This window comes from Vidua macroura, chromosome 7, assembly GCF_024509145.1.
Source record: "Vidua macroura isolate BioBank_ID:100142 chromosome 7, ASM2450914v1, whole genome shotgun sequence".
Lineage (NCBI taxonomy): Eukaryota > Metazoa > Chordata > Aves > Passeriformes > Viduidae > Vidua > Vidua macroura.
In genome coordinates this window covers 30,828,496-30,842,801 of record NC_071577.1, presented here as the reverse complement: position 1 = coordinate 30,842,801, position 14,306 = coordinate 30,828,496, and the positions used below count along the sequence as shown (strand labels likewise).

The 14,306-nt window shown below is 42.1% G+C and overlaps 1 protein-coding gene across 1 annotated transcript in view; it reads right to left on the bottom strand.

Annotated features, from left to right (window-relative positions):
* KALRN (kalirin RhoGEF kinase) overlaps positions 1–14,306 on the bottom strand; it is a 407,865-nt gene that overhangs the window by 229,064 nt on the left and 164,495 nt on the right. Inside the window, exon 3 of the mRNA XM_053983017.1 lies at positions 10,666–10,780. Within this exon, the coding sequence (XP_053838992.1) occupies positions 10,666–10,780 (115 nt within the window). The remainder of the gene's footprint in view (positions 1–10,665; positions 10,781–14,306) is intronic.

The following is a 14,306-nucleotide window of genomic DNA, read 5'->3' as shown; positions in this document are numbered from 1 at the left end:
TCCCAATTCAGGACTGGGAAAGGCAGCTTTAAGATCCTGCTTCCCAGAAGTTAGAGGTCCAATCAGTGCACACTATTAAAGGGATGCGTACTCCTGCTGCATGCAGCATATCTATAATAAAACCACTTAGGATTTTCTACCTTCAAGATATAAAATATAAGTTAATATGGTTTTATAACAGTTAATATTGTTTAATATCAGTTTAATATGGTTTACCAAGCAAAAATAACTTTTAATTAGTAATTATTTCAAACTAAACTTCAAAAAGTAGTATTTATTCAATCCTCAATGACAACACCCATGGCAAAAGCATCTGGCTTGGCAGACCCTCAAATAAATAAACAGACTATAAACCTTAACTCATCCTTCAAGTGAAAGTTTTCTAATAATACAGCATTAATATTAGAGACTGTCAATTCTTCTTGCATTCCCATGTGAAACAGGGAAGGCATATGAAAGCAGACTGAGCTGGCTGGAGATGAACTGCTGCTATGATTTTTGGAGAGAGATGCAATTATTCTACAAAGCCCATGCTCTATTACAATTTCTATTTAATAACTTTAACCAGAAGGACCATTCAGCAAGGATGTCCCTTGTAAATTCAGCATCAAGCTTACAGCAGGTTCCTACTTTCTCTTGTTTGCACAGTAGTGTGGGCATGTTTAAGAGGTGGAAGACTTCCCTGAAAACAGCTGCAGGACAAGGGAAAGCTCTTTTGGTGCTTTGCCTTGCTGGTGAAGTACCACAAAGGATCTTTCTAAAATATTACATCACTGGAAAATTCTCTAGAGACTAAGGTTTCTCTTTAAAGTTAGACATAAAATAAAGCCCTGTGTACACAGTCAGGGAAACCAATCCTCTCCTGTTAATAGCAGAAAAATACATTGTGGCACACGTTGCTGACCAGACAATGTTTGCCAAGCCAAAAGCACGTCTGAATTACACTTTGCTGCCTTTTCCTGGGGAGGAGAGAGTGTAGTATTATTTCTCTTATTTATTATTTTACTTTGCATTTAAAAATTCCTCTTCTTTTTTTTTTTTTTCCTCTTAATCTAAGTAGCCCAAGAGTTGCACACCATGGAGTTACAATTATGCTTTGCTGCACGCAGTGCTGCAGGATCCACAGGGAACTCTGAAGCAGTGCCAGGATCCACAAGGAAGGCATAAAACACCACAGACTTGGTTAGGAACACCTTGTGGAAAATGAGAAGAAACCATTGATGAGATTTACAACTGTCTACCCAACTTGGATACCAATTCCCTTTGCAAACAGCAGGGAACTGAGCATCCCAACCTCTGAGACAAATCTTGCCAGTCCCAAGCCATACTTTCCATGCTACAAGAACATCAGCCTGCTCAATCCCACATGTTACCATGAATTGGTCATTGTTCTATTTCAATATGATCAAATTTTCTCATACCATAAACTAGCATGTGCTTTTACGAGCATGGGAACTGCCAAATCCTTGCTAGTGGTTTGCACACTGACTCTCTAATGGTTAATAACAAATGTGCCTCTTACATGATCTAGGGATATCTGCACACCTCCAGTCTCTGAGAAGGGCTGAGTTCAGACCACCTTCTCCTCTCTGTGGACACTAATGAGGTCTCTTTCCTTGATGCAGCTGTCTATTCTCATTAAATTTGTAGAAATTCAATATTCTTGAGCATTTTCTCTGACAGATTTGGCTTAACAGTGACTGACAGACAGCATGATAGCATCAGCTTTTTATTATTCATTTGGAGATATGGCTAAAATTATATTCCTGAAAACATATCCTCAGTCCTACCCCAGCTGTGCGCTGGGGAATCCAGACTTTGAAGCAGCATCCCCAACACCTCCATGCCTCCAGTGAGGATAAGGATCAGCCTGTCTAGGCTGAGACAACTCCACTCCTGTGTCTCCCATTACTTGCTTCATATTGGCACACAATAAAGGTCTCATCCGTCCTCCATGGGAGTCTAGAAGAGCTTCCCACTGACATTGAGATACCTTGGACAACATGCCCATTGCAAAGCAGACTGCAAAGCGCAGCAGTTGTTTTCCTGCTTCTAATGACATCCATGAAGAGATGGCATAAGCCACTTCCAAATTGTAATAATTTCTAATAGTGAAAAGGATATAGCACATACTGGAGTTACTGATGAGGAACACAAGCATCCATAGTGGAATGAAACAAAAACTATTTTACAGTCCCTGCAAAAACTATAGGAAAGAGATCACCTAAAAGAAAATTCAGGATTGGCTGAACTGCATATTCCAAAATGCTGCATATTCCACTGATGGCTGCTGACAGCTTCAGGAGGGAACTGTGCACGGCCTGTGCCAGCTCTGCTGCCAGCGAGACGCTCCCACAAAACCTCTCTGTCTGCTAATTTTAGCTTCTCTGAATTACTGCTCACATTAGCACACAACTGCCTTCACCAAGGAATTCTCCTAGTCACTGCTGCCTGAACTTCTTGGAGAACTGTGGAGCCACAGGTCTGATGGTTAAAAGACCCATGAGGAACATGCAAGAGCTTTACACCAGCACTAGCGTGGCCAGGGCCAGCAGCACGGGGAGGTGTGCTGCAGAGACTCACAAAACACTTCTCAGAGAGCCACTGAGGAAGAGGATGGAGAAAATGATGCTCTGCATAAAATTTATAGCAGGCTGTGGTGCCCGCCAGCTCCCTCACCAGTGAACGGGTGCAGGATATATCCTAGTTTACAAGTTTCTGCCTTTTCTCCATCACCTCAGCTCCTTCTTCCAGGCAGCAGAGACCGGTACAACCAACATGCAAAAGCCATTTAGGAGGAGGAACAATGCTGATCTAATCCCCAGACTAAGGGCCTGGACAGAGCTCAAAAGCAGAGTGTGCAGCACAGCTCTACGTGAGACAGCTCAGGGGATGGGATCAGGCCCCAGACCCTGCCAGCACCACTGGGTGGCACTAGGCCATGGCGGACAACCAGCACTGGTGGCATCATGCATGGTGACACGGGTTGGTTTGCTGTTTGATCCAGATTTGGAGAAATCCAAGCAGAATCCTTCCCAGCCAGAATCCTCTGTTGGAAATGCAGTGAGGTACTATGCACAACATTGCTAACAGAAATACAGCAACACAGGGAGTGGCTGCACAGAATGGGCACCCATCTTGTGTGAGAGATCCAGAATCAGCATCCCACAGCCCCTGCAGGGGAGCTGAGTAGTACCTGAGGCTCCCCTGAGAAGACAGCTGAGCTTTTCTCAGGGCCTTGGCAAAGGCCACCAAACCTTGAGAAGATTCAGGTGGTGACACTGCATGGAATTACCATCCATGTAGGAGGCAGCTGCCACCAGGTCAACCTCATGGCCCTCACAGGAAGCCAAGCAGGAGGTACTGCCACAGGCAGCTCTGACTTTGCTCAGGGGGTTTTAACAGTCCTCCCGTGTCTCTTCTCCCAGTAAGAAAGAGAGAAGCCAGATGTGGTGGTATTGCAGAGCTGTGGCTAGGCAGCAGCACCTTTTGGATATTTTGAGTACAGAGGACATGGGCAGGTGGAGGCTGAGAAGGAATCCACTCACTGCCATCCTTCTGGCTGCTCTGAGCTTGCAGCCTGAATGCACTGCCTGTGGGGAGGAGAAATAATCTGCAGCTGAGAGGGCAGGGCTGAACCAAAACAGGCCAGACCAGTAAAACCAAAAGGCATTGGACCTGAACTGGGTAGAGATGCTTACTTTGCTGCCTGGGAGGAGCACAAAGTAAAACCGTAACCTTTTATTCCATTGGACGTGTGCCCTCCACGAGCCCTATCCACTGACTCCACTGCAGAAGGTACAACTGAGCTCCCACTCGGCTGCAAAACAGCCAAGGAAACAGCCAGTGCCAGCAAAGGCAACTTCTCTTCCAGACCTGTGCATTTCCCTTCTATGCTAAACTTGGCCTGTATGGCTACCCTCTGCAATCCTAAATCTTCAAATTATTAACCCATTGAATTTGTGTTGGAGATGTTAGATGAACCAGAAAGAACCCAACATGACTTTGAAATCTCAGCATGAGATTGGCAGTAAGAGAAAACTGAACTCCCTCCCCCTACACTGTAAAATAGAACAATTGCCTTGGAAATAATTCAGACATAATAAAGGAGGGATTCGTTCATATTAACTGTTTTCAATTGCAGATTTATAGCCTAAAATTAAGCAGATGTTGAGTGTTGCATACAATGCTTAAGAACACAATGACAAGTTGAATTCCCAGTTTCTCTGCATGTGGCAATCAGTAACTTCAATTATTTATTGGAATACAATTAAAATATCATTAAATGGAACACGCTATACTTAAGAATAAAGAAATATTGTACAACTTAGAGGGGGAAAAAACAGTAAGAGATTTTCAGGTCTTCCAAAACAGTACAAAATGTTTGGATATAAGATAAACAACTTAGAAAATACTTTGCAAATCTCTTTGTAAGTACTTTAAGGAATTTACTTTAAATAAGGAATTCACTCTTGTAAGAGTATCAACCTTTATTTTATTTATTTCAATTCTGAAACAAGATAATGAAATTTTCATAAGCTTGTTTCAATATTAAGTTAATCTCATTTGCTTCTATTTCACAATAAAGAGAGACTTCTGTTAAAGCCATATTGATAATTACTGGTAAAAGTGAGATGCAGAGCCCAGCTTACCCTGCCTTTTATTAGTCTTTAGAGGGAAAAGACTACACGAGCTGTGCAATTCACAGTACATCAACTGCAAAGCTTTGTATCATGCTCTTTGTGCTGCTCATCACAAAACCAGTCTGAAAACACTTGCACTGTTATGGAGCTGGACAGCAGAATAGGGCTCAGCAGGTAACCAGGCTGGAACCACTAAGAGAGCACTCTCAGCTCCCACAGAGGGCAGAGAAAAAGAGGACATCAGCTTTAGGTCCAGAGCTGTGCAAGATGGGACCCTATGCTAGCCAGAAAAACAGCAACAGGCAATAGGCAATGAAAGTAGGAAATCATTTGGAAACAGCTACCGCAGCCCTCCCATTTACCTTAGGTTTGGGCTGATTCAAAAACAAGCGTAGGAAATTGTGTATCTGTTTAAAAACCCCACATCTTTATACAAAACAGCATCACAAAAGCTGGAGTGACTGCTGTTTTCATGCCTCTGTGGCAAGACAGAAGTGACAAGACCTGGGTCTCTCCTGACACATGTCCTAACAGGGTCTCCAAGATGGGGAGGATACAGAAACCTGTTCCAGTTCTTCAATCTGTGATTTTAATCACTTTCTTTTTGTCTCATTTTCCATATACACTGAGACTAAATTGTTTACTTTAGCTCAGGCTTGCAGACTGTATTTTAACAGATCACTTTATTTTCCCTCTCTAACATAAGCATCACCAACACCTTCAATCTTTTCTCATAATTCCAGCTCTCCAGGCTCTGACAGCTCGTGTCACTCTCTCTGCACTTCTAGGAAGTCCACATTTTCTAGCCGCTTCTGGTAACTGGAGTTTCCAAGGTTGCAGCTGTAGACACTTGCTGCAGAATTTCAACATCAATTATAGTCACTGTCCACTCACCCGGGAATAAAATGCCTCAACAGGTTATTAACGCAGCTGGAAGGAGATCAGAGATCCTCTTCTGAAGTGCTGATTTCCAACAAACAGTGAATGTGTAACTTGGCCCTGAGGTGGTCAGGAAGGGGACACAGGAAGCTCTGAAGCCTTTCAGTAGGACAAAGTAAGAGCACCAATATTTCAACAGCAGTCTCCCAATTCCTAACAGAGTGTTAAAATCATAACACACAAATACCACTTATGGTAGAGGCTGGATTTGAACTGGCTACAGAGTGGCAAAACACTCTTAAATTCACCAGCACTCATGTCAGTTATTTACTTCTAATGAACCCCTTTCTCCAAAATACCTTACAATTATTTGTTAAATTATATCTGAAGAAAATATTCCATCTCCATTAGGCTCATTAGCTTCACTGCATTTTTACTGCTGTATTTTGAAACAAATATATCGTGGAATAATTATCTTATCGATGGCACCAGATATTTAGTTACTAAAATTAGTATGATGTCCCTGGTGTTATTTTTTAAATAGATGGCTATTTTTGTAGATCTACAATAGCCTCCAGGAGAAAAAAAAAAAAAAAAGTCCTCAAAAGCTCCTTCTGTGCTAAGATCACATAACAGAAAGCAGAGCTCTAGGGTTTAATTCCTATCAATCAACAAAATGAGTTTCACACTACTCCCAGCCAGAGAAGCTAATATACACAGTACCACAGGTCACCAGAGAAGAGCTTAAAATAAATCCACGAGTGGGTGAGTATTGCTACATTTTGCCATCCCCTGTATTGTTCTAATTTTACAAAGCCCCAGTCATTAAACTAATTATTAGGGGCACTTCAGTTGTTTTACTGCTCCTAGCACCTCTCATCCAGCTTGGGCAGCTTTGAGGAGCTGTTCAAACACACAGGGCTAGCCCTTGGAAACACTTTGCTGTTGTTATGAGCCCTGGATGTCCCCCAGAACAGGGAAACATTTGAGCAGCCTTTTGAACAGAGCACAAATAAAAAGTAGATGTCTTTAAAAACACAGGCCCCTGAGGCATCTCGGGTTTCCCCTCTGCAGAGAGCACAGAAGATTGCTTATCTTGGCTCCAGAACAGATTGATGTGTTCAGCCGGAAGGTTCACTATAGCTGACAGAGAACATTTCCTTCATCATATTGCTTCACCATGCGAGGAGATAACTCAGGCTAATAATATTCTGTCTCTTTTTTATCCTCCTATAGCCTACGCACAACTTAATTCGTAATTCCAAAGGGCTCGCAGAGGAGATTGGCCTGGTGCTAGTTTCATTTACACACACATAAATCAAAGCTCAGTTTACTGGAATAGATGGCACTGCACTGTTGTTAAAATATAAAATCTTCAGCAAGGCCAGAAAATTCTCCCTCAGCTCCCCTGATCATAAACACCATGTTATCCTAGATTCAGTCACACCCTCCAAATTTCTAAACATTGCATCCATTTAAATTTGCATGTAGATAGAAGCTATCCTGAGTCACAAGAAATACAGCTTCGCCTACCCAGAAAGTATTAGTGCAAATGTAAACCAAGCAGAAAATGGCAGGGTGGTAGAAACTTGGCATCCGTGGAATTATCTTTACATCTAATGAATAGTGTCTTCGTTTCTTAGTAACTAATTACAGTGGAACTGCTTAGAGAAAAGGACCTTGTGATGTGCCTGAAAGAACCAACGTGGGACAGTGAACCAGGACCACATTAGTTCACAGTGCCAGATACCCACTCACAACCTCCTCCTCCTACCCAAAACTGCAGGATCAGGCTTTTGAACCTTCCAGGAGCCTTAAATTACCCCAGGCACCGTGGACTGAAAGGTTGTCATTTCGGGATAGGAACAAGCTCTGTTCCTAGATCTTCACCCCCAGGCAGTAATCCTCAACCACACAGGAAACCCCACTGCCTGCAGGCACCTGCCTGACTGTGGCTCCCAGCTGCATGAAAGCCCTCACTATTCTACTCTAACTCAAGCACACATAGCTGCTTTCAGAAAGCCCACATTATTATTCTGCTTTTGAAGAAGAAACTGCAGAAAGCTGAATCAGAAACTTTGAAAACTGCTAGCAAGACCCTGGTTTCACTTACCCTAATCTATCATCACATTTCATCACCAATCTCATACCTGCTCCAAGCTCCCAGCACTGTGCCACCTCTGCCCCCTCCATTAAGATATAAAACAAAGGTTAAGTGACAGATAGTATCAACGTGGAGAGCAATCTGTCTCACTCAGAAACCAATGCACCAAGAATAAAGAAAGAATTATTATCCTGGTGTCAATATGATAAATTACAGTCTCTTTTTCCTAAAGAATTTCTACTTTTTCAGCTAGCACAGAAAACTCTTCTTCTTTTAGCACTCAACATCCAAGCAGTTTCTTCTGACATCCTGTTCAGCGTTTCTGCTAATGAAATTGTTTATTTTGGTGGATGGATGATGTAGTTAGTAGCTACAGCACTCATCTTGGAATAAACATGAACTGAGAGCCAGTGATAGGAATTCCAACTGTTCCTTCAATTTATTTGTTTCCAAAACATAAATAAGTTTGAAAGCTCTGCTGCTTGCCCTTGTTAAAGTGAACAAAATGTTTAGGGAAAATGAGTTTTCAGTGTTTCCTTACACCACACAGGTTATACAATCCCACGTGCCAAACCCATGAAGTTTGTGGTCACATTTCCCTCCTAGAGCAGCAAGTTCACAGATGTTGCACCATACAAAACAGGACTAGGAGGAACTGGGATAAATAACCTCCTGATCTACCATACCCTCGCCATAACATTTATACCAATGCCAGAGGCTTATCTATACAGCAATAGAAAGATTTAAGAAAAAAATTGGATGTCTTGTAGTGTTAATGGGAATCCATTAGAAAACTTTTCCTCCTATCTAACCAATCTTTACTTGCTTAGGTGTAACACATTTGTTTGTCTTCGCCCTACAAACCCTTTCCTTTTGCAGCATCACAACATGCTTGCACGTACTTTTCACTCTTTAGACTGAACAAACTCTACCCTTTTAATCCTTCCTTGACAAGGCCACATTTTCAAGACCTCTTACCACTCTTGCTTTCTGCTCCACACCTCTCAATGTGCAAACATCCCAAGAAGGAGACAGTATTCCAGTTAATACCTCCTGAGGTCCAATCTGCAAGGACCCTTGGGAAGCCAGTGAAAGTGCTCCATGCATAGCCAGTCCCTCACTGCTGGGCACATTTTCATGACAGGAGATTGCACAGAGGAAGGGATGTTCTCTGGTATAACTAGAGAGACATCTTCCAAAGGCTTCTCACACCAGGACAGAACAAGGCTTTGCAGTGACCAGCAGGAGGAGAATGGTTTTTAGTGTTTCTAGGGAGACAGGCATTGTATTGGCTTCTTCAGCATGTAACTCTGACCCCAGGTTCTGCATCATCACAGAAAAATCACTGCTGCACTGATCCAGAGTGAGGCAACTAAAAGAAGCATCAAAGACTGAGCCAATTGATTCAGTTGTGTGACAGTGGGGAACAGAAAGGATGTATCTTTCTATTACTGCCACCTCCGTGAGGGAAGAGCAATTAATAGAAAAGGTTGTCATGTTAGAAAGTAATTTTTGCTCCACAATTGCTTGCAACCCAGAGCAATGTCATATCTTCATACTTGCAACCATGCAAAAAATGATAAGATGTAGGGGACCAGTTTCATTACTGCAGCAGCTGGGGGGGAACTGCCAAGCTCTGGGACACACACTCCCAGGGAGTGACCTACTGCTCCCCCCAGCACGTCTGCAATCTCTCTCACAAAATGGTTGAAAATGGAGCTGGCTAGAGGATAAAATGAGAGAGGGTGGAGAGAACAGCAAACAGACTCACTTATTAGTAAAACTTTGATGACCAGAAGTTCAACAGAGCAAAAAGTGCATCACCAGAGGACTTGCGATGTCCAGGAAACAGCACTGGCAGATATGGTAGACATGACTGTATTTGCTACTCACTCTGCAGCCAAGTGATTGTCTCCAAACAGCCCTTAACCCTCTTCCTTACTAAACACAACCTTTGTCCTCTGCACAGTGCCTATTTAAGGAACAGAATGCATTTCCAAGGCCCTTATCTCCTGACTTCCAGATGCAGCCAACCCCTCTGCCCTTCATGTATTAACTTCACTCTCTTTGCCAAAACATGAACATTGATCAACAGCCCATGTTCTGGGGATCTAAAAGAGAAGGAGCTCCTGGGTGGCACAGGATGTATTCCTGGAACCCTGAGCATCCCTTCTCAGTCCCTCACCTGCCCTGGGGTAACACTCACCTTAACAGGTGGGTTTTGGGCAAGGATATTTGACAAGCTTAAAAATAGGAAAAGGAAGCTGGATGAGGGCATATGTAGTCTCATACTCTCTAAGGATGGGTCAGAAATACCTCCCTGAGCACTGAGCCCTATAAATTATCTCCCAAAGCTTGAAAAAATAAATATGCTCTGGCAACACACCTGTCCTCCAGCATCCCTGGGAAAAGGATGCGGACTTGCTTGTTGGAAGAGAGCCACAGAGACTAATGTGGGGAAAGGTGGCAGTTTACATTCAGAACAATTTGAAATGCCTTTCTTTGAAAGCTTCCTCCTAAGTCCACCCATGTTCCTTCCCCAGCCTGGAAAAATCTCTGGAAAGTACTGGAGCAGGAAGATCTGCCTTCTTGTATAGGCACTCTCTCCGCCCCAGCAACTACAGCCCCCCACCCCAGCTCTCCCGAACCTTCCACAAAGTATTAAACAGCAACAACAGACAGCAGGCTCTCTCCAGCTTGCTATATTTAACTGCAGACCTCTAAGCATTCCTCCTCCCTTTGCACTCCTTTAAAACAGTTGCACAGAAACATGGAGAATGAGAGCTGCTCCTTGCGGCTGTGAGGAGCCTGAAGCCCAGGCTTGCTCCCACTGCCTCCTCTCTGGGGCTCCTGCATTTCCACGTGTGCCATAGAAACCACCGGGGTGCACACAGGGAGGAGGAAGGGAACACTTTTGTTCCTCAGCCCCAAGAACTCAAGGTAATAAATGTTAATACTTGGAAATCAGCAACTGCCAAGAACAAGTTCCCCACCCACCTATCCACCCTAAGCTTTGACGTGTTTTCTTTCTAGCTTTACCTTGGCACGCTGGCCAAATAAGTCACAAGTTTACGAAGGTCTTCCTGCCTTATTCTGTCATGATTGCTGCGGGCTGGGAAGGTCAAGACAGGACCACCTCGTTTATCACGGCCACCTGTGGAAAATAAAGGATTGTTAGAAAATCAGACAGGAAGCACACATCAAAAAAAACTATGTGCACTGAATTGATAAATATAAATTACAGCGCATTTAAAGAGTTTGCACACCCATTGTAGCTTTCAGACTTGCCTAATTGAGGAAGACAAGCTTGCATTTGCTGGAGCTCCAAATGGGGGATACAAGAAAAAAAAAAAAAAAAAGCCCACACAAGGAAAACTGCTACTAGCACTTCTTTGTTCACCTAATCCCATTAAATCTAATATATCTGCCACTCCAAGCAGGAGATGCTAATGAAATCCTACTGTGGGGATAGTTTTAAACTGGTCAACACGAAAAAAGTGAAAGCATTTTTTCCTGTTGCTGAATGTATTGCAGTGTTCATTCCAAGATAGGTTACCATGTCCTGCCAGTTTGAAGCGATGTATCCCAGTAATGTTTATGCAGCACAATATTCTAATCTATCAGGTACTTCATTTGAATTAAAATTTTGATTAGAAGTTCATGTCTTCTAAGCTTTTCATTTATAAATTTTTGCTAGCAATCAGAATATTTGGGTTTGGTTTTTTTTTTTGGGGGGGGGGGGGCAGAGGATCCTGTAGATTTCCTGTCTTAAAAATCACTTATTTTAAACTGTCAGTGTCTGGCCCTTTATCTTCTACAATTGTCTAAAGGATTATCCATAAAGGAATAACTCTACCCTGAACTATACAACCACAAATATAGGGATAAACAATCTATTCTGCAGCACTTTATTTTATTCTCTCCTGTAAATAAAGTTTAAGAAGAGTGAAACTAAAATCTAGTACCTCATTCAATGTTCAGTTCTTTCTTTACATATTATCTCAGGATTTCTTCTAGGAATTGTGTTGTTAGATACATGTTTGCACTGTTATCTAGGGAAAAGTTACAGCTAAACTACAGCTCAAAAAGCTAGTACAGAACTGCAAGGACCTTGCAAACAAGCTGAAAAAATGCACATGAGTTTGCACTTGTCAATGGAAAGTATAATCCCTTTAACAGAAATATCACTTCTGAGAAAGGAAACCCATGTGCTTTCTGAGCTAATTTACTTGGCCAACAAGAAGAAAAAGCTACACAAGGACATGAACATCTCTGGCACTGATCCACACTGTACTCTCTCATTAAGAACTTGGGACACCTGCAGTCTGTGCTACTGGCACATTCTTGTTACTATATATAAGTTTTCTTAAAATACAGATAATTTTTAATTGCTAAAGTCCGTCTAAAGAGTCTTCTACAGCACTGCTGCCTGTACAAGACAGAGTCTTTCACATAAACTTCATCTATCCAAACAGAGATACCACTGATACCCATGATTTTCAGTGGATGCAATGCACCTGAAGGGTTACATGTGCAAGTCTCCATTGGAGCCAGGTTGTGTCTGATTTGTCCAGGGATACAAATGGAGAGGCAAACAACAGATGTCATCTTTATTTTGAGCCCTCATGCAGACAGGGGTACATATGGAGTACAAAAACTGTCATTCCTAATCTCCACCCAAATCTTTGTGCTTTCTATTTTCCTTTGGCTTTACACCATGAAGGTGAGGAAGGTCCACTGGAATTCAGTGGCACCTTGGCAGATCCATGCCTCTGCCACATAGCATGAAAATGGGGGCATAATGTAAAAAAGGATTCCATTTACAAGGAAATAAACTTATCTAAATGTTCAGACCTTTTTATGACAAAAAGCTTCCTCATTTTAAGTACATTTTCCCTTTGTTGATATTATTTTGCACACCATATCAATGCCAAACCATTATATCATGCATGATATGTGTCCAACAGAAAAGCAAGCCAGCCTATAGAATGGCAAACCAATGCAAGTAACTAAAGCTAGAGGGAAATATTTTTTCAAGACAGGAAGCTTTTCAAGGTTTTGAAACATTTCCCATCATATCTAGATGTAACCAAGGTTTTCAAAAGCTTCCAGATATTTGCTGAAGCAGAGACCTTAACCTGAACTGCATCCCAGAAGAACACGCTACCCACTACTCATTCAGGCTCCCTCCCCTTCATTCACAATAATTTAAATATTTGTACAATGTGGAAAAGCACTAAGAGTTGAGATCAGAAGACATCCAAGTCCAAATTTATAATCCTCTCTGAGGATATGAAACACCTGGAAAGGGCCATGAGCTTCCCACAGCACTAATCACTCTGATGCTGCCCATTCACCTTGGCTTCATAAACCAAAAATTGTGTTTCTGGTCAGGGACTACTTTAACACCTACCATTCCACCAAAGTGAGCTCTACAAAATAAATAAATAGAAACCTGTGCAAATTCTGGTAGGCTGAAAACACTAAGTCAGAGAATTCTTGATCCTTTCAGTAACAGCAACCCAAAGATTTCAGCTACAGAAAAGAAAATAGGATCCAGAACATTCCTGTCCTGTCTTTGCTTCAGGATAAAAACTATCCATCAACGGTTCATCTAAACAGTCCTCAGGGGAGCAGGATAAATAAGGCTCAGGCACAGGGTTAGAAGTTACCAGGACAGACCAGAGAAAATGGGTTAATTCTCACTGGAGGAGGAAGGTTACATGATGACCCAGCTGGACGTTTCTGGATGATGGAAGCATAAATAAGCACCCAGACTGATTCCTTCTAGCCTTACAGCACACAGAAACAAGCAGACTTTGGTCAAATATCAAGATATGTTAAGTTTAGAAACAAATGTTTCTCATTTGTCATAAAAGTACAGCTCTAGGCTTTGAGCAATAGAGTGAAGTTATTACAAATACATCATATATATTAGAATCATGCAATTGCTTCCTTCAAGTCCATGCAATCCTAATTACTGAGAAAGCCCTAATTTTTATGAATGCCTACATAATTTACAATTTTACCAAGAGCCTGTGTAAAGAAATATCAGATTTCTTCTAGAACAAACCACTGTATGTTTAATTCACCATCAGACTTGCGGAGTTCAGTAACTGTGGTTTACTCTCTTAAATACTGATAATATTCAGAGATTTTGTTACGTTTTGTAACTCAAAATCTCTGCTTTTCTAGGAAGACTGAAGGGGATATTACCACCATCAAACAGGTCTACATATGGATGCTCATCTCTTCTAATAGAGCTTGCTGAGAAGTAGCAACACACAATAAGAGAGAAGAAAACCTTCTGGCATTGGCTGTGCAGGGAGTCTGTCTACACCATCCCTTTTCTTTATTATTATCTTTTTACTGAAGAGAATATTAAAGAGGGGAAGAAGTTCAGCCCAGATGCCACAATGAGTCACTTAAAGAACCAAGAGGAGAAATGAGGTTTTCTGACTTGATCCACTGTGATGGAGCTTCACAGTTCTTGAGACTCTGCTTGTTACTAATCCACTCAGGGAGACAAATCCTGCCCAAGTCAGCCATGATCTCCACACAAATTGTACATGCACAGTCTTCAGAGAGCTACTCAGCACATTGTTTTAAGACAATAAAAACTAGAAGGAAGCCAGGAGTCTCAATTGCTCTAATCAATAAGTCCCATCTCCTGCCGGCCC